The 23690-nt window shown below is 41.1% G+C and overlaps 1 protein-coding gene across 3 annotated transcripts in view; it reads left to right on the top strand.

The window, feature by feature from the left end:
- Positions 1–23690, top strand: part of ALG14 (ALG14 UDP-N-acetylglucosaminyltransferase subunit) — a 109375-nt gene that overhangs the window by 22691 nt on the left and 62994 nt on the right. For 2 of the 3 annotated variants that reach the window (XM_036845744.1, XM_036845754.1), the window contains exon 3: positions 18963–19094. In XM_036845744.1, coding sequence (XP_036701639.1) covers positions 18963–19094 — 132 coding nt within the window. Of the gene's footprint in view, positions 1–5954; positions 5968–10656; positions 10681–18962; positions 19095–23690 lie in introns of all 3 variants that reach the window. The other variant, XM_036845764.1, reaches the window with a different exon arrangement.

Here is a 23690-nt window from a genome sequence, read left to right as displayed (position 1 = left end):
CAAAAGACCCTGAATAGCCAAAGCAGTCTTGAGGGAAAACAACAGAGCTGGAGGAATCAGGCTCCCTGACTTCAGACTATACTACAAAGTTACAGTAAACAAGACAGCATGGTACTGGCACAAAAACAGAAATATAGATCAATGGAACAGGATAGAAAGCCCAGAGATAAACCCATGCACATATGGTCAACTAATCTATGACAGAGGAGGCAAGGATATACAGTGGAGAAAAGACAGTCTCTTCAGTAAGCCATGCTGAGAAAGCTGGACAGCTACGTATAAAAGAATGAAATTAGAACACTCCCTAACACCATACACAAAAATAAACTGAAAACGGATTTGAGACCTAAATGTAAGACCGGGCACTATAAAGCTCTTAGAGGAAAACATAGGAAGAACACTCTTTGACATAAATCACAGCAAGATCTTTTTTGATCCACCTCCTAGAGTAATGGAAATAAAAACAAAAATAAACAAATGGGACCTAATGAAACTTCAAAGCTTTTGCACAGCAAAGGAAACCATAAACAAGATGAAAAGACAACCCTCAGAATGGGAGAAAGTATTTGCAAATGAATCATCGGACAAAGGATTAACCTCCAAAATATATAAACAGCTCATGCAGCTCAATATGAAAAGAACAAAAAACCCAATCCAAAAATGGGCAGAAGACCTAAATAGACATTTCTCCAAAGAAGACATACAGATGGCCAAGAAGCACATGAAAAGCTGCTCAACATCACTAATTATTAGAGAAATGCAAATCAAAACTACAGTGAGGTTCACCTCACACCAGTTAGAATGGGCATCCTCAGAAAATCTACAAACAACAAATGCTGGAGAAGGTGTGGAGAAAAGGGAACCCTCTTGCACTGTTGGTTGGAATGTAAATTGATACAGCCACTATGGAGAACAATATGAAGGTTCCTTAAAGAACTAAAAATAGAATTACCATATGATCCAGCAATCCCACTACTGGGTATATACCCAGAAAACCATAATTCAGAAAGACACATGCACCCCAATGTTCATTGCAGCACTATTTACAATAGCCAGGTCATGGAAGCAAGCTGAATGCCCATCGACAGACGAATGGCTAAAGAAGATGTGGTACATATATAGAATGGAATATTAGTCAGCCATAAAAAGGAACAAAATTGGGTCATTTGTAGTGAGGTGGATGGACCTAGAGACTGTCAGTAAGAGTGAAGTAAGTCAGAAAGAGAAAAACAAATATCATATATTAACGCATATATGTGGAACCTAGAAAAATGGTACAGATGAACCAGTTTGCAGGGCAGAAATTGAGACACAGATATAGAGAACAAACGTATGGACACTAACGGGGGAAAGCAGCGGGGGTGGGGGTGGTGGTGTGATGAATTGGGAGATTGGGATTGACATGTATACACTGATGTGTATAAAATGGGTGACTAATAAGAAGAAAAAAAACGCTGGGAAAGGATCTTGAATAAAAGGAAATGAGCAGTATGGGCTCAATAGTGAAATCTTATTGAGAGACATTAAATATGATGTGAGTAAATACAGAAACCTGTTTATGATGTATAAAAACTTAGAAAGATTTTCAAGTTTCCCCAAATCTATGATGAAGTATCAGTCAGAATTCTGGGGTTTTTTTTAACTTTGTTTTTTTGTTCAACATGTAATATTTGCTTTTCATTTGCCAGGCATTTTTATAGGCAGTGGGATACACCAGTGAACAAAACAGACAAAAAAAATTCCTGCTATCATGAAACTTACTCTACTTGAGCTGGATCAGAAAGACAGCAGGGCTAGACATAGTGAATAAGAAAACCACTCAGCTTTTTAGAAGGCTATCAGGATGAAAATGTAAGACATAATTTAGGAATTTCAATTATTTAAAGCACAGTAACTCATTTAGGTTTCTATTCACTCTCTGTTTACTCCATCCCTTCAGTCACATTCTGTTCATAGAAGCAAATTTACACCAAGTTCTTCATCATCAATTTGGCTATTTTTAGTCTGCTGCAAGAATTAACAAATGAAATAATTTAATTCTCTAAAAAGAATACATTTTTAGGTAAACATTTTTGCTATATCAGCAAATATTTTGGATTTCAGAATATAATTTGGACTCATTAGACACTTTCTGTGTTTTCCAAGAATACTAATAAAAACATGTCTGCAAGAATGCCTGAAAGAAAAAAAAAAAAGGAAGGCTATATCAGTGCTGTGGGAGGATTGCACAGGGGTGGGGCGGGATTGGGAATTCTGATGAGGAGGAAAAATCTGCACTTCTGACGAGGGGCTTCAAGAAGATGGGGACACCTGGAGGAGAGCATTGCAGGCAGAGGGTGTGGTCTGGAAAAGCTGAAGGGTGGGGCATTCCTGGATGTTGGTGGAATGGTTGAGGGTCAGAGTGAGTGTAGGGAGAGACACCAGAGAGGAGATGGGAGGGTAGGGCGGGGCCAGATGGTGTAGGGCCTTGTAGGCCCAATGTGAGGACTTCGCCTCTTGCTCTGAGGAAAACCAGGGAGCTGTTGGAAGGTTTTGCTCAGAGCAGCGGCCTGACTGCTGTTTTAAACAGATCACTCTGGTTGCCGTGTCACAAATAGACTGTAGGGTTCGAGGATGAAACCAAGGAGACCAGTTTGGAGCTGGTTGAAGCAATCCAAACAAGAGGTAGTGTAGTTTACACCACTAGGGATAAGGAATAGGGGGAAATGGTTGGATTCTGGATTTTTTTTGGAAGTAGAGTTAACAGAATTTCCTGACAGATTGGATATGAGATGCGAAGGAAAGAGAGAAATCGAGCAGAACTCTGGAGTTGCCATCCCTGACCCTGGGAAATCTGTCAGTGGAGCATCCGAGTCTCCAAGTGTCTTTACAAATAATATTTCATACCATCCAAGCGAATCAACAGCCTCCGCATTGGCTGGAGGAACCTGGATGCAACCTGGGATTCAAAGGGTCTGCCCAGGCCCTCCCTTTGCTAGTTTAAAACCATTTCCTAAGTCCTGGGTACTTGTATTTTCTCTCCCTTTTTTCTCTCCCCTCCCTTGCTCTCCCTCTCTTCCCATCTTCCAACCCCAAAAGGTCCTTCAAGCTCCAGAAACATCCTAGAAAATCCTTCCAGGTGTTGAAGGACTTCTGTTATTGGACTCTCCTCTGCTGCCTCCTCAGCCCATGTCGCTGTCATTCCCTCGTGCTGCCACCAGGTGGCAGTGCACTGCTAAGCATTGCACTGTTGGGCCCTGCATTACTTCTCAGTAGAGAGCGGGGAGGGCTGAACTTTAGAATGGGCTGATGTATCACAGACTAATCTGGCTTGGGGAAGATGAGGAGAAATTGTCTCCAATTCTTTTTTTAGAAACATCATATATCCTTGCTAGGGATGATTTTCCTTTCTTGAGTTTGAAAAGGCTCTATATGGCTTTCTAGCAGTCTTTCCATGTAGAGAGTGTTTTTATTTAAAGACTTTATTCATCAAACACCTTGCTGAGGTTGTAGTACTGGTGTATTTGTTTTATATGCTCTTCTTTGTTCGAGACAGGTAGAACAGCTCCCTAGAAGCCTTCCCAAAAGTAAAATCCTTCTTGAAAATCAAAAGTCGATATTGATTGAGTAGTTTCTGTATGCAGAAGTTGGACTATGTTTTATGAAGAAGGAAGGAAAGGAAGTGCCCTTTGTCTGAAGTTTTTTGTTGCAATTGGAGAGGCAAAAGCTTGAATACTGGAAACCTTAGGAATTAATAAAAGTGTTACTGGGCAGTGCTAGTGACTAAAAAATAATAAAGGTACCAGGTACCTTTGGAGCCTGGAGTGCACGGTGGGGCTCAAAAGAAGCCTTTTGGTTGAAGGCTGCCTGTAGACCAGTTAGGTTCCCAACCCCTCTGCCCTACGCTGATAGAAAACCCAAGATTTACCCACTGGAAAAGTTGAATAAAGAGGTTTTGGCTTTAGGAACAACAAGCCAAATTATGAATGGGATAAGACATTGCCCTGAAAACCCAGGGTTTAAAGAATGTAAATAACTACCCCTGTCCCCTCAACACACACCACTTAGGTCTCCTTTCCAATCAATTCATGTATTTCCCCCAGATAGGAGATGAAAGATTAGCTTTGAAGAAAATGCTTTGCTCAGGAGAAGAGAACTATAGATTCCAACACTTGGGATTTCCCCCAATGAAGTGGTCAAGTCCTGACCATTTTTATCCTCTACTTGACAAGTTCTACCCAGCACGCAGAGCTTCTGTCTTCCTTTTAGTGCCTCGTTCTTTAATAGGAACCAGGGTTTCTCAGACTCGGTACTGTTGACTTTTTGGGCCAGATTAATCTCATTGGAAAGCTGTCCTCTGCACTGTGGGATGTTTAGCCGCATCCCTGGCCTCTACCACTAGAGGCCAGTAGCACCCATCCCTTTCCCACCCCTCACTCCCAAAAATGTGACGGGTGACCAAAAATGTCTCCCGTCCTTGCCAGATGTCCCTGGGGGGAGAAATCTCCCCCTCTTTCTTGAGAACTACTGGTTTGAACCGGCATCCACAGACTACCAGCCATTGGAGGAGAGTCCCATTCATAAGAGAAAGCAAAACAGGGAAAGGAACTTTGAGAAAAGGAATGTGGGGGGCTGGGGGATGGGTATTAAAGGAAAGCAATATCCTCAGAGAAATGAGAGGACATTGTGTCTTAAAAAAAAAAAATGAGATCTATTCTTTTTAAATCCTCACAGAATAAGAAAGACCTTTGGCTATTAAAATTGTAACTGTAGGAATAAAAATAAATTGGAAGATCATATTCAAGAGCTCTGTTGTAAATCAGAACAAAAAAATAAATACAATAGAGGAAAGGTAAGAAAGTTAAATAATTAAACTGGATGTCCGCGGTGTACTATCTAAAAAGAACAAGGACATGGGAAAATTTTTTTTAAAACAAGTGACCCAAGCAGAATTCCCGGCACTGGAAGGCCATAACCTTCAAACTAAAGGACTATCCCCAGCCTCGTTAAACTGTAGTCACAATAAGATATATCATCATACTATTTCAGAACTAGTGATAAAGAGAAAAATTCCAAAAACATCCAGAAAGAAAAAGGAAAGGAGTCACACTGGGGGTTCTAATGACGTTCAGAATGACAGTGGAGAAATGTCCTCAAACTGATTCCCCATATACCCTTTCACAGAGGATGTGCTCCACCAAAACAAGGGCAACCCAAGAAGGAGGAAGACTCCAGTCCCAGAATCTGGGCGCCAGCCCAAGAGAGCAGCAAGGGGATTTCTCAGGATGGCAGTGAAGGGAGTTCCAGTGTGAAGACAGCCATGTTCAGCAGGCCTAGAGAGAGAAGAGAAAATGCTGCTTTGAATGCAGAGGAGGGAGAGCTGTCTGGGCTGGAGAGTTCCAAAAGGGTAGGGGAATATGAAGAGCGAACATGGGAAAAAGTGCAGGAAGGTGGAAAGTGCAGGACTTGCTCAGACAAATGGAGGGAGTGTTTGACAAGAACATGACAGGAGATTGGGAAAGCAGTTGGTTAAATTACAAGACGAGAAATTATTTCAATTGTAGAAGCCTGAGACCATCTTAGAATGTTTTCAGTTGCAGAAAGGATTTAAGTGATCTGATTATTTTTTAAGGTTGTACAAAGAGGGTATAGGGATCATTTTGAGTTATGAATAATGGTTCATTTTTGGTTTTGTTTGAACATTTTCTCTGTTTTCTAAGTTATAATTAGAAAACAATGCAAGTTTTTTGTTTGTTTGTTTTTTTGAAGAAACAAAGCTGAGAAGAGATAAAAGCCCCAGTGGAAGTAATAATTTTCTAAATAACCCACATATTATCAGCACTAATATTTTGGGACTAGTATAATTGTATTTTGGAAGCATTTAGTTTTTCTTTTACTTTAATAAATAGGGATCTTTTGGTTTCATCTTTTAGCCCATACGTATGTATGATTCAGTGACAGTTTCGTGATTGCAGGATTTATCTATCAGTACTTCTGAAATTAGCATGACGTGCTTCCACTTAACAACACCTGCTATTTTCCACCAGGTGGGCTGCTGACTTCACACAGTGAACGAAGACTGTGTTTAACTGCTGAGACTTCTAAATCTAATGCTAATGCATTTGGTGTCTCTCTTTCATAATTCCCAAGCAATTCTAAAAGAAATAAGTTTGTGAACTATGTAATTGCAGTTGTGGGGTTTTGTTTCAGTTTCTAAATTGTGTATTACAACTTACAGTTTAACATTTTTACCTTTTTAGAGTGTGACTAATGTATATATGCACTTTTCCTCTTTATAATGGACCTTAACTATATTCAGATATAGGTAAAAGTAAAAAAAATCTCTAATTTGGAAGATGATCATTCTAGATGCGTGAAAAATAGAAAGTATTTGAAATTTATTGCACACAGAGATCCTGTGATGTGGCTGTTTCAGTGAATAAATGATGATTTTGAGATAGATGTTATATATGGTTCTAAAGTATTTTAAGTAGCTTAATCTCTTAAATTCCTTCCCAAATCTTAGTTTTCCCATCCTCCATCTCTACAACAAAGGCATGTTAGGTTAAACTTTCTTTGAATCAGATTCTGAATTGATGGTATTGAAATAACTGTGAATAATGTCTTGCAGTTATTTCAGCTTTAAGGTAATTTGACCATTTTCCCTGTGCCAGTGAAATTTGTATGGGATTTTCACAACATGCAGAGCTAGTAACATTTTACAATACGGTGCTATTGTTTCTCTTTTAAAGCTAATTAAAGACATTCTAATAACCAGTGTTTGAATTTAAACATTTCCATAAATAGCATATTTTTAAAATGCATACTTATATTATGGGCCCAAACATACAATAATTTCTTTTTTGTTGTTGTCACAAAATCAGGATGTGGCCTGTTTCCCTTTATCCTTCCTTTTGCACAAATGGAGATTTTTTTGGTCCCTTTTAGCCTTTAAGCACCAGGAAATAATTCTGGAGCCAGTAGTTGCAATCCCGCCAGGGACAACATAATTCTGAGCGCTACAAGTAGTGAGGATGACACGTGTTGGTTTTAGTCAGGATTGACCAATGAGCTGAGCACTAGAGGGAAGCAAAAGTGGAAGAGCGAGTGCAGAGGGTGTTCACTTGTCCTTCAAGGACGTGAAGGATGCTCGAGTCATGGTAGAGGGTGAAGTGCCATGAAGTGACCTACGATGAAGGAACCATGGGTTCCAGGCTGGGTCCTGCTCAGATAACCAGCTCTGTCACCTTGGGCGAGTTAGCCTCTCTGGACCTCAAGTCTCTCACTGGGAAACAAGGAGGCCTGGCTGAGATCAGGCATCCTCATCTAGCGTCCTTGACCCCACAACTGGCTGTCAAGTCTGACTTGTCAAAGACAAGCGAGGCTGCTGCTCCAGGCCAGGCCGCCCTGGGACCTGTCGGCGCCTGCCTGGAATCTCGGTTTCCCAGCACTGCCTTTTCTGAGATTCCCAGTTGTCTTGCTCTGTCTGCCCACCTGCCAAGTGAATTCATTGGCCAAGTTCCCAGTACAAACCCCTGTCTATCCCATTTCAACCTGACAATTACCTGTACATATTCTCTAACACGGATATATTTTGTACTTAGAAGAGTGTTTTACTGACTCACAAAATTATGCTCAAAACCGAACCACAGTGAATAACGATATGCTCTCAGTCTGTTTCCCCTTTTACCGTTCACGCCCCTAAAAACCTGAGAGTCACCCCAAGCTCCCCAGCCTCCTTAAATCCCTGCTCCCCGCTGTTTTCCCTCTCCAGTCCTTCAGCTTAGTGTTGTAAGTATCCTTGAGGCCAGCGGTCCCCAACCTTTCTGGCACCGGGGACCAGTTTCGTGGAAGACACTTTTTCCGCGGGGGGGGTGGGGGCAGATGGCTCAGGCGGTAATGCGAGCGATGGGGGGCGGCCCGCTCACCTCCTGCTGTGCGGCCCGGTTGCTAAGAGGCCACAGACCAGCACCGGTCCGTGGCCCGGGGGTTGGGGACCCCTGCTTCAGGCCTTCAGCGTCATTCTCCTGGCGTCTTTCAGTGATCTCTCAAATGATTTTCCTCCTCTGGTTGAGCTGCCACCCTTCTGTCCATTCTCTTCGTCACTGCCGGAGTGGTATTTCTTGAAAGCAGATCTGATTACAGTACTCTCCTTTTTTAGCATCCTTCAGTAACTCCTCTTTGCGTTTAGATTTGAGTACATACACTTTAGCATGGCTTTGAAGGCCCTGCCTCTCCAGCTCCATTTTCTGCTGCTCTGTCCTCTTTACATGCCAAAATATAGTTCCCCAGATATTCCATGCCATTTCATGTCTCTCTGCTGTGAACACGCCGGAAGAACCTTCTTTCCTCCTCTGCTACACCTGGTAAATCTCATATTCTTCCAAGTTGGGTAAAGTATCTCTTCTATAAAGCCTGACTGGGTTTATCAAAGTATAATTCATAATTTCTTACTTGGTGCTAACGTTATATTTAATAATTATGTCTCTTATCGTATCAGTCTCTCTGATTGCAATTATTAGTTGTCCTGTGTTGTCCTACCAGACTGCAGTGAGTTCTTTATAAACGTCTTATTTACCCTTGTGCTCCTAGCCCAGTTCCTGTCACCTGGTAGGTGCTCTTGGGAGTATATCTGTGCTCACAATGAAGAATACAGTTCTAATAGCCAGCGCTGTAAACACTTGTTGCATCTATGATTTTAATATCTTTTCCTTTTTAAGAAGAGGAAAGCAGTCTTTAAATTCATACCATTTTTAGGGACTTCCCTGGTGGTCCAGGGGTTAAGACTCCATGCTCCCAATTGCAGGGGGCCTGGGTTCAATCCCTGGTCCGGGAACTAGATCCCGCCTGCCGCAACTGAAGATCCTGCGCGTGGCAATCCCACGTGCCACAACTAAGACCCGGTGCAGCCAGATAAGTAAAGAGCCCGCGTGCCGCAACTAAAGATCCTGCACGTGGCAATCCCGTGTGCCACAACTAAGACCCGGTGCAGCCAGATAAGTAAATAATATTTTAAAAATAAATAAATAAATTCATACCATTGTAAAGCTAAAAGGAAGGGTATTTCAACTGCAAGTGACATAAAACTAAACTCAAAACTGGCTTGAACAATAAAGAGCATTTTTAAAAAAATTTTTTTTTGTTTTTTGTTTTTTAAGTATTTGTTTATTTACTTATTTATGGCTGTGTTGGGTCTTCGTTTCTATGCGAGGGCTTTCTCTAGTTGTGGCAAGCGGGGGCCACTCTTCATTGCGGTGCGCAGGCCTCTCACTATCGCGGCCTCTCTTGTTGCGGAGCACAGGCTCCAGACGCGCAGGCTCAGTAGTTGTGGCTCACGGGCCTAGTTGCTCCGCGGCATGTGGGATCTTCCCAGACCAGGGCTCGAACCCGTGTCCCCTGCATTGGCAGGCAGATTCTCAACCACTGCGCCACCAGGGAAGCCCCAAGAGCATTTTTTGACTTAACGAAATGGGAAAAATTCAGTGTTGTTTCTGGCAAGACTTGGTCCAGCTGCCCAGGGAGGCCACCAAGGATAGTGGTGTGTCTGCTCTATCCTCTGCAGCGTCCTCCCGTCAGACTCCCCAGTGCTGCCTCCAGCAGCTCCAGGCTCTTCCCTCAGGGCAGCAAAAAGCATTAGCGCCTCCTGGCTTCATATCTTTGCACTAAAGGTCTAAGGAAGAAGAAGCTCTCTTACAGCATGTAGGAGAGGGAGAGGTGAAGCTTCTTTTTCCCAGAAGTCCCGGCAAATGTCTCCTGCCTGATGGTCTCCAACTGGGTTATATTCCCATCTTTCAGCTAATCATCGTAGCCAGAGATGAGTGTTGTTCCATGCTGCTTAAGCCATTCCAGGCCTACTCTCGGAGCTACAGGTTAGGGGTTAAGGAGACAGGGGCTGAAATCCCACCAAAGCCATCTGGCTGAGAATGTGAGCAAGAGTGAGTTACCCAAAGGAAAAATTGGATTATTTCTGGCAAAAGAAAGGGGCAATAAAAGGCTGGAAAGAGGAATACTAATATTCATTAGGAAGGACTTTAGAAATCTTTTGCGCCAGACTCCCCTAAGTGTTTCAAGAACAAACTTCTTTTTTATTTCCCTGAAACCTGAGACCTCCAGGCAAGGAAGAGCTTCTCGAGGTAAAGTGAGGAGTGGCCCCAAGTCATGAGGCAGGCCTGGAACAGTGGTCTTTAAATTCATACCATTTTAAAGGTAAAAGGAAGCCTGTCTCTGACAAGACGGGCTTGAGAACCAGTTGTGGGATCATGATGGCTAGTTGAGGATCTCTGATCTCAGCCAGGCCTCCTTGCTTCACAGTGAGAGACTTGAGGTCCAGAGAGGCTAACTCGCCCAAGGTGACAGAGCTGGTTATCTGAGCAGGACCCAGCCTGGAACCCACGGCTCGTTCATCCCAAGACACTTCATGGTACCTTGTCATCACCTACGTTGAAGTGAGCAGCTACCAAGTTCTTGAAGGACATGCATATAAAAACTTTTTTTGGGTGGTAAATTATGGTCATCTTGATTTCAGAATGATTGGGTGAATCATCCAACGTGCTTTTACTATATATTGTACTCTTCATTATTTTAAAAAAAGCAGTTATGAAGGAAAACTGAAACCATTTTTGGTTGAATGAAATTTTACCATTTTCATTTTGTCTTGTTTCCAAGATTCTGCAATAGTGTGGCATTCACTAAATAATAAATGTATTGTACGTTTCAGTGTGTGGTAACAGCAGAGAATGACTTCATAGACCACTTGACCTGCTCTGTTGTGGTTTATGATGCCATTTGGATTCCTTGGTGGAATTATTTCCATCTAAATCACTATAAACTTCTATTTAGTTTGTCACAAATCTAAAGCCAGATATGTTTGTGGTTTTCAGCAGTGATGTAATTCTGAAAGATACTGTGAAAGTTACACGTTGTCATATACTATTAGCATTTAACTCAGTGTTTCACATAATTCCAGACAGACTAGAAGCCTGAAAAAAATCCATTTCTCCACGTTATTTGTTTTTACTCTTAGGCAGTCTACCTTTGCTGTCTGTCTTGCCACTGTGGGTTTGGTTATGCATCAATCAAGTACGTGTGGGGAACACTGGGAGGCTCTGTGGGCATACACAGTAATGAAGGACATGGTCCCTGCCACTTCTTAATTAGGAAGCTTGTATAGATAGATAGAAAGGATGTTTCATTAACTACATGGTGGAGAGACAATAAGAGAGAAAGAGTCTTTCTTCTCTTTTATATGACTGCCAATTGTGTGAAACAGACTGGATCACGTTGCAAGATACGCACATACTGCAGGGTATACACACTGACTTGCACAAAAAGCAAGGACTCAACTAAAGCATACTTTCCCAGTCGGCTGCCAGGTAGGAGCAACAGCAAAACAGCAGAACTTGCCAGAAGGGACTTAAGGGCCTAAGGTTCAACAGAAAAGTCTGAAGATTTCTAAGCCCCTGTATTTTTTTTTTTTTCTGATTTTTTTTCCCCAGAGAGGCTCGCGGGCAGAGGAGGGAGTCACTGGTGACAGTGGTAGGTGGGGGAGTGGTGCCAAACCTACAGCGCAGAGCAGAGCACAAAGCACAGAGAAGTGGGAGGAGGCCAGCGGCCCAATTCCCATTGAGCAGGTAGAGACACAGCACACTCAGGGGGTTGAAGGCTGTAGGTATATAGGGCTGGTGAGTTACAAAACAGAGAAGGGAAAGGAAATGGGTCAGGATGGGTGGTTGGCTATCACAGAAACCACAGGCGGCCGGGAGCACAGCTCCAGAAGAAGCCGGTTCAGCTCACTGTGTGTTGGAGGGGGCAGGCTTCTCAGCAGGGAGGCACAGGGACCGAGAACGGCCTTCATGAAGGCGAGTCAGCAGACTATTTCAGGACACGTGGAAGGCCTGGGTTCAGGTCCCGGCTCTACCACCTGCTGGCTCTGTCCCCATGGGAAGGTTCAGATGCCTCACCTGTGACGTGGGAAGGTTCGATTAATTGGTCTCTTACATTCCTGAGATGTTATGAGATAAGGAGTTAGCATCTTCCCCAGCATAGACCACAGACTGAACTTCTAGAAACTGTAATGACAGTCATTTATCTATTCAGCGAGTAGTGGTGAGCACCCATGACGCGTGAAACACCATTCTGCGCGTCAGGATCACAGCAGGCAGCGAGATGAAGTCCTTTCCTCTCACGGAGCTCACGTTCTGGGGAGAGAGGCAGACAGCAATCAGACAAACTATAAATGAGCAAGTTAATTTGAGTTACCAATAAATTGCTGTGAAGATGGTAAAATAAGACAGTGCGGTGGAGGGCAACCATGTTTTGGGGGTAGGGGATGGTGGGGGAGAGCTGCATCCTCTCTGAGGAGATGATGTTCAAGCGAGACCTGACTTGCAGGAAGGAGCTTCCTATGAGACAGTCTGGGAGCAGGGCAGACAGCTCAGAATGAGCAGAAAAGGCCCTCAGGAAGGAATGAGTCTGACACATTCAAACAGCAGAAAGAAGACCCGTGTGGTTGGAGGGAGCGAGCAGGGAGCGGCTAGAGACATAAGCCAGCGCCAGACTACATGGGACCTTGGAGGCAGTTGTAAGAAACCTGGATCTTATCCCAAGTGCAGTGGTGAGCCTTTGGAGGGTTTTAAGCGGGAGAAAGAAAGATCTGCTGTACATTATAAAAAGATCGCTCTGGAGATTCTGTAAAGGATAAAATGAAGGGGAGCAAGAGGAGAAGCAGAGACGACTTGAGAGGCAATTGTAATAGTCACAGTGAGAGGTGGTGATCGCTTGGACCATGAGAGTAGCGGAAATGTTGGGAATAGGTGGGCAGGTAGGAATGTGTGTAGAGGTTTTGGAAGAAGGAAACATGGGGGCAGTTTTTATAGACATACTGTTTTTATTAGTCTGTACCTCCGCCTTGAGGAAACTGCTCCTGACCCTCTTTTATGTCCTATTAATGGGATGCAGGGCACAAAGGATGCTTCATCCATCATTCTACCCCCTGACCCCTATCACCAGACCCAACATTTGGTTTCAGAGTGGCCCCCACCAACCCTCGTCCCTGCCAGTCCCAACATAGATCTTCATGATCTTCACATCTATTCAGGAAACCTGTTTATGATAGGTTCTATTGTTCATTTGTCGATTTCTGGCTTGGGAACACAGGAATAGCATGTTTTGGTGGCAAATATGGTAGTTCAGTTTTGAGTTGTTACAGAAAAGCCTAGTGAATAGAGGAATACCAAAACGAGTATGCATTTCTTGCCCCAGTAGAATGGATTATTGAGGGCCAGTTTAGCAGCCCACAGTATTTCTAAAAGGAAGAGCTTTCCCTGGGTCTCTATAAGAATCCAGGAAAAGACTGACCCTGCTTGGGTCATGTGGCCACTCTGAAACTAAATGTTGGGTCTGGAGATGGGGCTCAGGGGGTAAAATGATGGATGAAGTATCCTTTGTGTCCTGCATCCCATTAATAGCACATAGAAGAGGATCAGGGACAGTTTCCTCAAGGCAGAGGTACAGACTAATAAAAACAGTATGTCTATAAAGGTGCCTTCACTTGGTTTTCTCTAGATGCCACAACCCCTAGGAATGCCTGGTCATAGCCGAGCCTGAATTGTAGCTCTCTGAAACTCTCTCCCATTCCTTTGTCTTCAAAGGAACTTTAATGAAGACCAAAATACAGGCATTCTATTGATAATTTTTTCTCATTGACTTCTTTATATATTTGATTATCTTCTAAAACTATATAAAGTAATAAAAACTCTCCTAAGATTTTGTCATGGCCTGGCTCTCAGTATTTCTCCTAGGTGATACAGGACATCAGAACCCTAGCACCAACTTCTGTGTATCAGGCATAGCTATTCTGAGGGCTCTGTCCCTATCAAGATGGCCCCAGGTTTCCATCCACTTGACTGCACCCCTACATAGCAGGTTTAATACAGAACCAGTGGGCATAGAATTTTTCAAGAAGTTTTAGGTGTACAGTGGAAGGCTCTGCTCGCTTTAACCTAGCAGACTGCCTTTCCCTCTGTGCTCAGACCTCAAAGCCTCAGGACACTCTTCTCTCATGGACTTATTTTCTGGGGAGAGGACCCACAAGGGCTGAGAAGTTCCTTGAAGCCCTCTAGGCTGTGTATCTAGGACACATTGATGGGGAGGGGGCGTTTGTCTTTGGTTCCTTCTCATCTCCCCTTAGGGTTTGGTGCCTCCTGACTCTGGCTCTTTATAAACTCTCAATACCCTGCTTTGCTCTGGCATTTTCCCTCTTGCCCCAGGAATTCCATCCATTCAGTTCAACCCATTTATTGAGTGGACCTTACAAATAAGGCCCCAGTTTAAGCACTGTGAAATTACCTCCTTTGTGTCCTTTCTGCATTCCCAGTCTAAGAACATCTCAGCTAGGTGACAGGAAGATTGAGTTATTTTATATTAATATGCAAAAACATATTGAATCATTTATTCAATAAATATGTATTGTACACCAACTGTAAACCAAATACTCTTACAAGCACTGAGATTGCAACGATTAAAGTTCCTGGCATCCTCAGGTAAGTTATATTCTCATGGAGGTATCAGTAGATAAACATATAATATGCCAGTAGAGGAAATAGAGTAATTTTAAAACAAAAAGCAAGCCTGGTGATGGAGGAGAGAGGAGTGTGCATACAGGTGGGAGGAGCAGGGTTATTTAGAAAGGTCAGTCGGGAAAGGTGCCTCTGAGAACTGATCTGGTGGGGGAATGGGTGGGAAGAGACTTGGATTTGGAGAGAAATCTCCTTTTTGGTAGGATTTCCAGTTCCCTGAACTTATTATCAAAACGTCATAATGTGGCGAAGACTTAGATGGGGTTTGGAGGTATAGGCCTCTCTAGCGTAGAGCCATAAGCCAGAGAGGGGTACCATATGGACCCTCCCCCCGTCCCTGGTCTCCTGCCAGTCAGGGTCATGGTCTGACCCCTTGCCTGGCTCGATCCTCACCGCCCCCATTTCCCCACGCTGGTCACCAACTCTCTGTTTTCCTGTTTATCTCACTGGTAGGACTTCCAGCTTGGCTTTCTTCCCAGCTACCACTTAGACTCTTGTCCTTGATGGTAATGTAGATTCTTGCATCACATTGCCTTGGGCTATTCTGAGTAAATTTCCTTACCTATCACTAGGAAGAACCTACTCATTGCCCACCCTGTGGGTAACCATATACTTTATCATTTAAATTGGGATACTTCTGAGAGCAGAAGGGAGTGCTATTAATAATTATGCCAGAACTACAGGTATAAACTGGGACCATCCTGTGCAAACTGAGTGGTGGGTCACTGTATGCATGAGGTCATTGGCTCAGTTAGCTCCAGCCCACAAGTGGAACCAAGACTCCCCTCCCCAGCCTAGCATCTGATCTGAAGGCTGAGGTTGGGCTCCTTCCATGGTGCAGCCAGAAGTCAGAAGACAGGTCATCACTCTTCAGTCACTACCTTGTTTGCTCACCCTCAGGCCTGTTTTTCTAGTCTCCATCTAGGAGGACCCTCAGGTCGCACCCCACAACATGCCTCCACTAGTTTCCGTCCTTCTGGGAATGGACTGGAGACTTCCAGAACCCATTTTCTCTGCTTCCACAGGCTGCTCCCCGGGACGAGATGTAAACTTTTCTTCCATGTCCAAGTCTAAGAGAGCTGTCTCTAGACCCTTGTGTAGGCCCTACAGGCTTTTGTGTTTGCCTCTCTGGAGCTCAGATGGAGTCAGAGGAGCTGGGCTTCCAGAGCCAGAGTCAGACTGACCACCCCTTCCAGCCCCTCAGGACACTAAAAATACCCAAAAATATTGTTCATTGCTTCTTTACATAGCTATAAGCAAAGAAGATGTGGTATATATATACAATGGAACACTACTCAGCCATAAAAAAGAATGAAATAATGCCCTTTGCAGCAACATAGGTGGACCTGGAGATTATTATACTAAGTGAAGTAAGTCAGAAAGAGAAAGACAAATACCATATGATATCACTTATATATGGAATCTAAAATATGACACAAGTGAACTTATCTACGAAAAAGACTCACAGATATAGAGAACAGACTTGTGGTTGCCAAGGAGGAGGGGGTAGGGAGAGGGCTGGATTGGGAGTTTGGGATTAGCTGATTCACACTGTTATATATAGAATGTATAAACAACAAGGTCTTACTATATAGAACAGGGAGCTACATTCAGTATCCTGTGATAAACCATAATGGAAAAGAATATGAAAGAGAATATGTATAACTGAATCACTTTGCTGTACAGCAGAAATTAACACAACATTGTAAATCAACTAAACTTCCATAAAATAAAATTTTTTAAAAGTTATATGCTCACAGCTTTAAAAGATTCAAGGGACATGGTAGACACCCGTGGTTTTTTGAAGAAAACATTACAGATATTAAGATCAGGCCTCAGATTTTTGAAGTAACATTGAAAAAACCTTTATAATGAGACCCTACTGGGTTATTTTTACTATAATAATACTGACATCTTATTGGGTTCAAATGTATTTTGTAGTACAGGTCCACAATCTCTGATCTGAAATCCTAGAAAGCTCGGAAAACTGAGGGAGAAAAAAAAGTTCCAAGTTTGTCACAAGTTTATTTGACAGTAAAACCTGGTTTGAATTGGCATGAGGAGTATAGTCTTTATCCCACTTAGTGTGAATGTTCGTGTTTTGCTATAGAAATGTTAATATGTTTGGTTACTTCCCCAAACTTCAGCGGTGGATATTATGTAATATATGGTATATTTCCTGTATTACCTGTTTGAAACACTTCCGATCCAAAAGGTTTCTGATCAGGCATTTTGGCTCTATTAGTGCTGAAACCAAGCAAGGCCTCATGTACCCACAGTGCAGAAAGCCAAACTCTGACAGCCAAGAGTTTGCAGCAAAGTAAAGGTTTATTGTAAGGGGCCAAGCAAGAGTGTGGGAGACAAGCCTCAGATCCATTCCCACTTGGTCTTTTGAGTTAGGGATTTTTTTTTTTAAAGGGATGAACAAAGGCTGGGATTAATTGTCTTGTGACATTTCTTAATCATAGTTTCGGGAGTCGGGATGTTCTGGTTTATGAGGCTCAGACCAGGTGGTCCGTGGCTTGGGGGTCCATTAGCTCATCTTGCCCTGGAGAAACAACCTGGGTTTGTACGTTAATGATGATATATATAATAGCAATTTTAGTACATTAACGATGTTATGGACAACAGCAATTTTAGTCATCTGACTCCGGTGGATAAGTGTTCAGTTAGCACAGGATAGAGGTCAGAGGGGACAAGAAAGGGAATAGAGAGATAATAGATAGAGAGATTAATCATAAACTCAGTAAGGAAACTCAGTTTTAGGGGGGCTCAGTTTCAGTACTGTTTTACCCATTACATGTTTTTAAATTAATAATCTCCACAAATTAGGCAAGCACAAACTTCCAACAAGATTCCTTACAAGTTTGCCCCCTTTTGGATACTGCTCCTTGTATGGTCTATAGTTTGGGAACTATTCAGTATTATTTTCTAGTTGAACATTTAGTACCTTAATCCTTTGGAAGAAAAACCATTGATATAATAAATGATTAATAAATAAATAAAAATAGTGAATAACATATTGAGTCCAGATCTTTCTTTCCCCACTGGTGTAGTATGGAAGGAAGAGGGAATATCCATCATATGTGAAACAGAGTGGTCACATGTGCAGCCCGTTTTCGTTTTTATAGGAGCTACACAGATGCCCTCCTGGAGCATAACAGAAGCCTCCACACACAATCTCACACCTTTTTCTAAATTTGAAAAAACGTAGGACCAGTAGTTTTGTGTCTTCCACTGGTTTAGGAAAAGGTTTTTCTGTTCTTTTCTCTAGGAGCATATTGTTCCTCAGGGCCAGAGGTGGGGGGATGGGGAGAGGAATGTATTAGGTATTTAGTCCTTTACTCTCCGACTTGACTTAACGTTTGTGGTAGCCAGGCTGCGAGAAACTCCCAGTGATTCTCACCTTCTGGTGTTCAGTTCCCTGTGTAATCCCTTCCACATCAAATATACAGTTTGTGGCAAACAGGTCCAGATTTTCTTCATGCAGATACTGATATGTGTACCAATGTGTATACAAACACATACAGCTGTGTGATTTGTTAATACACGCTGGATCATATTAAACATACTGTCCTGCAACTTGTATATTCACTTTAACAACTTATCTGGGCACATCTTCCATATCTGTTCATATAAATCTATGTCATTTGTTCATGTGTCTCCATATATTTTATTGTATGGACTTCTCCAATCCCTGTTGGAGGATATTTGGGCTGTTTCCAATTTCCACAAATACAAACAGTGATAAAGTAGATAGCATGTGGGTAAATCTGTGGGATGTATTTCTGGTAGCAGTAATGCTGGATCAAGAGTAGACACACTTACAATTCTGATAGATATTCCTAAATTGCCCTCCCAAAAAGTTGTGCTAATGTGTTTGCCCAGGGAATGTAAATGTCTATTTCCCTACATCCTCAAAAATGCTGAGTATCCACAATCTCTGCCAGTTAGGTAGGTGAAAAATGACTCATTGCTTTCTTTTTTGTTTAATTGTTAACGATCTTTTCAAATGTTTATTGGCTGTTTGTGTTTCTTCTGTTTGGAATTCTCTGTCCATCTCCTTTGCCCATCTTGATACTAGGTTACTTATACTGATTTGTAAGGACTCTTTGTATATAAGTATGTTAAGGTCTTTGCCTGAAACATATTTTATAGAAAATTTCCCCTAGCTTATTGTCAACACTGACTTTAACATTTTGAATCATATTCAGGAACTTTTTGTCATAACCCAGTGATGTGTGTGGTATAAAGCACGAAAAAGCCTTTATAACTTAGTTTAAAAATATTTCCAATGAAAATTAAAATTGAGAGAGCATTTCCTGTTTGTACAAATGTTAACTGTTACTATGTTTAACTTCAGTATCACTGGCCCAGTTGATTTGCATTTTCACTATTTCCTTCTAGTTTCCCGAATACTATATTCACCGCATTCCCAGAAGCCGGGAGGTCCAGCAGTCCTGGCTGTCCACGGTACTCACCACCTTGTACTCTCTGTGGCTCTCCTTCCCCCTGACTCACCGAGTGAAGCCAGATTTGGTACGTATGAGCATCGGAGGAGAGAGAAGGTCACTCTCCTGTGGATCCTTCATTAGTAACAGGACATATTGTTTTCTTGAACAGCTACCATTCATCAGTGCGCCAGATACTATACCAGACCTTTTACTAATGTGTGCTAAAATTTATTTCAATGCACTTTGCTCAAAGAGGTGGGAAATTTGTCTTCCCTTTCTAGCTATAACCTGAACTCTAAATTTGCCCTTTTCTCCCCTCTGTCTCATGGCAATAAGGACTAACCGAGCACTATCTTTAGCCAATTTGTGCTGCTAGCCACCTGTGGTTTCTGAGCCAACGTCAGGTGCTTGCTCGTCAGCCAGAGAAGAGCCAGTTTTTTCTATTCCTTTTCAGTACTCTTCTTATTTTGTCAAAACTCTGTTACCAATACCCTGTAATGGCCTGTATGGGAAAAGAATCTAAAAAAGAGTGGATATCTGTGTTTGTATAACTGATGCACTTTGCTGTACACCTGAAACTAACACAACGTTGTAAATCAATTATACCCCAATAAAAATTTTTTTTTTAAGTTAGCAATCTAGTAGGCACAGAAAAACAAAAACAAAAACAAAAAGCTCTGTTACCAGAAAATGATATGCAGTGGGCAGAATGTCATACACACTCAAGTTTTTATAGGAAAGTAATACAGAAAATAGAAATGTGAAAGCTTTAGTGCACTGTATAAAACCTTACCTTCCTTATCTATAAAAGTCTTAAGTTCTCTGTGGTCTTTAGGATGAAGTTCTATTACTAAATGCTAAATGCACTTCAGTAGGCAATGCAGATCAGCAGATATGTTATCACAGTAGTGTACACAGTACTTAAATAATACTCTCATTCCTGTTTAAGGCAGAATCCATTAATCTGCATAGCCTTAAAGAAACTCTTTATTTGCTTTCCATATATATGAGTTCTGGCACAGTGGATGTTATTCTCATGAATAATTGAACAAAAATGCATTTAGCTACGATGATTTTGAAAGATCTCTATCAGTTTGGTCATTGCCTTTCACCAGCTGGATTGCAATTCAGGTCCCTCCCTTGGATGAGAATTTTAAAATCTGAATTGTCTACGTGAGTACTTTAGATGGTTTTTAAAAGCTGTAATTTACGAACAGTGAAATGCCTAGATCTTAAGTATATAGTTTGACCACATCTCTGTCAAGATATAGAACATTTCCATCACCCCACCTGCCCCTTCCCAAGCAGCCACTTTCTGGTGATTTCTATCACCATAGATTAATTTTGCTTATATTTATCTTTAAATTTTTGACAAAATAAGTTTATCTCACAGTCTCCAACCACATTTTAAGAGTGTGGAACTCAGATGTTTTCCTAAAAGATCATTACTACTCTTAAAGATTTAATTATTTCTGAAACTTAAAAGAGACAAAATGGAAGGAAGAAAAAAGGTCTTCACATTTTAAGCTGGAAATGTTGGGTTTACATTTGCTAAATCACTGGGGGCATGACTACTGTCAATGGCAGCAGCCAGGTTGAATGTGGTGACTCTAGGACTCTAAGGCGTGAAGGTGAGAAGGAAGTAGTGCCATGATGGCTGATGCCTGCTGTGGGCATGGAGGAGCTCTGGTGACTGCCCGGCCTAAGTATTTTGATACCCTTGTAGTAGAAAGAGTAACTGATGGGGCATTAGGACACTTGGTCCCAGGCTCACTTTGGCTTTTATTTTATTTTAGTTCCCTTCTGGGCATCATTCTCTACCTTAAAACAAAAGGATTGGACTGGATGTCCTCTCATTTTCCTTCAAACTTAGTCTAAAATTTTATGAGTGCCATAAGTTTGCCTATAAAGAGTGGAAGGGATAAAAAAGGCTATTATGTTTCTAAAGGAATAAAAAGGGAAAAGGGGGGAAGTGTGAAATACTTATTTCTGTTTTAAACCGAGTTTTCAAAATTATTTCAAACCTGAACATTATCCAGTCAGTTGCTTTGATGTGGCTGGCTTCACAAAATGAACTCCCACTTAATGAAATTCCCTTATACACACACACAAAGTTAATGGTTAAGAACAACATGCAGATCTCTCCTGTATTCATCCTTGGCTTTCTTTTTTTAAAACCGTAAATGGCACTAATTTTATTTTATTTTTCTTTTTGAATAATTTTGCCTTTTTTAAATTGAAGTATAGTTGATTTATAGTGTTGTGTTAGTTTCAGGTATACAGCAAAGTGATTCAGTTATACATATATATACATATATATATATTCTTTTTCAGATTCTTTTCCATTATAGGTTATTACAAGATATTGAATATAGTTCCCTGTGCTATATACAGTAGGACCTTGTTGTTTATCTATTTTATATATAGTAGTTTGTATCTGTTAACCCCAAACTAATTTATCCTTTCCCCCCCTCCCTTCCCCTTTGGTAACCGTAAGATTGTTTTCTATGTCTGTGAGTCTGTTTCTATTTTGTAAATAAGTTCATTTGTATCATTTTTTTAGATTCCAGAAATAAGTGATATCATATGGTATTTGTCTTTCTCTGTCTGACTTACTTCACTTAGTATGTGATAATCTCTAGTGCTATTCATGATGCTGCAAATGGCATTATTTCATTCTTTTTTATGGCTGAGCAATATTCTGTTGTATATATATGCCACATCTTCTTTATCCATTCATCTGTTGATGGACACTTACATTGTTTCCATGTCTTGGCTATCATACATAGCGCTGCTATGGACATTGGGGTGCATGTATCTTTTCAAATTAAAGTTTTCGTCTTTTCTGGATATATGCCCAGGAGTGGAATTGCTGGCTCATATGGCAACTCTATTTTTAGTTTTTTAAGGAACCTCCATACTGTTTTCCCACCAACAGTGTAGGAGGGTTCCCTTTTCTCTACGCCCTCTCCAGCATTTATAATTTGTAGACTTTTTGATATTGGCCATTCTGACTGGTGTGTGTTTTGATTTGCATTTCTCTAGTAATTAGCAGTGTTGAGCATCTTTTCATGTACCTGTTGGCCATCTGTATGTCTTCCTTGGAGGATTGTCTCTTTAGAGCTGCCCATTTTTTTTGACTGGGTTGTTTGTTTTTTTGTATATGAGCTGTTTGTATATTTTCAAAATTAAGCCCTTGTCGATTGTTTGTGAATATTTTCTCCCAGTATGTAGATTGTCTTTTTGTTTTGTTTATGGTTTCCTTTGCTGTGCAAAAGCTTATAAGTTTGATTGAGTCCCATTTGTTTATTTTTGCTTTTATTTCTATTGCCTTGGGAGGCTGACCTAAGAAAACATTGCTACAATTTATGTCAGAGTATGTTTTCCCTATGTTATTTTCTAGGAGCTTTATGGTATCATGTCTTATATTTAAGTCTTTAAGCCATTTTGAGTTTATTTTGTGTATGGTATGAGGGTGTTAGGGTGTTCTAACTTCATTGATTTACCTGCGGCTGTCCAGCTTTCCCAATACCACTTGCTGTAGAGACTGTCTTTTCTCCATTGTATGTTCTTGACTCCTTTGTCAAAAATTAATTGACCACAGGTGCCTGGGTTTATTTCTGGGGGCTGTATTCTGTTCCATTGATCCATATGTCTGTTTTTGTGCATCCTTAGCTTTCTTATGATTTTCATCAAAATTTCTTCTTTACTTCTTAAAAAAAAAAAAGAAACCGCCATTTTTAGAAACTATAGTAGCATCAGACTTTAAATTACTTGAGTTGTCTGAACAACCAGCTGACTTTCTGCTTCTCTTTAACTGTATGCACCTGGGCCAGTAAGTCTGCTCTCCATTCAACTGTCTCTGTGCCTCACTTTGTCATCTATAAAATATAAAGTCACTTTCCTTGTTGTTTCAGAGCAAATGCTGAATAATAGAACATTTCAATGTTTTTTAAATGGAAATTCCATCCAGTATGTACTAGCTAACATTTATTGAGCACACTTACATGTACCAGACCTGGTCCTAAGTACTGGCATTCATGCTGTATGAGGTGGGTAGTACTGTTATGCACACTTAATGGAGGAGGGAAGTGAGGCTTTGTGAGACAGGAAGTTACTTGCCCAAAGTGTATGCATAATCAGTAAATAACAGAGCTAGGTCTAGCATCCAGGTCTTTCTGATTCCAAAGCCCAAGGCCTTAACCACTGGACTGTATACCACCATTTCTGGCTCACCATGGAAGATGTGTTCATTCATTCAGGCCAATTAAGAATCAGTTAATAAATTACTTTTAAAATAAATTACACTAAACATCACTCCCTCTAAATAAGAATGTAAAATTTAAATAGATCCCAACAGATCAAATTAAGTATCTGCTTTAGTAGATTTAACAAAGCCTGATCTAATTGAATAATAATAATAGTATATATTTCAAAATTAAGTGTCATGTATATTTGTCAAAATAGAATATTTTTAAAATTCAAAATGGATAATTAAAATAAGAGGAACAGTATTATTAAAAAAGTATTATTACAGAATTTTGCAAATGAGATTGACTTAGAAAATTAATCAAATTCGTATTTACCAGTTTCCTGTTATAGAAAATCATATATAAAACCATTGTGAGTATATGTAATGTTTTATATCTTAATTTAACTTTTTGAATGAGATAGTAATCCA

The sequence above is a fragment of the Balaenoptera musculus genome, chromosome 1 (genome assembly GCF_009873245.2).
Source record: "Balaenoptera musculus isolate JJ_BM4_2016_0621 chromosome 1, mBalMus1.pri.v3, whole genome shotgun sequence".
Taxonomy (NCBI): domain Eukaryota; kingdom Metazoa; phylum Chordata; class Mammalia; order Artiodactyla; family Balaenopteridae; genus Balaenoptera; species Balaenoptera musculus.
The sequence above is the reverse complement of the archived record's forward strand: the minus strand, read 5'-3'. Positions and strand labels throughout refer to the sequence as shown.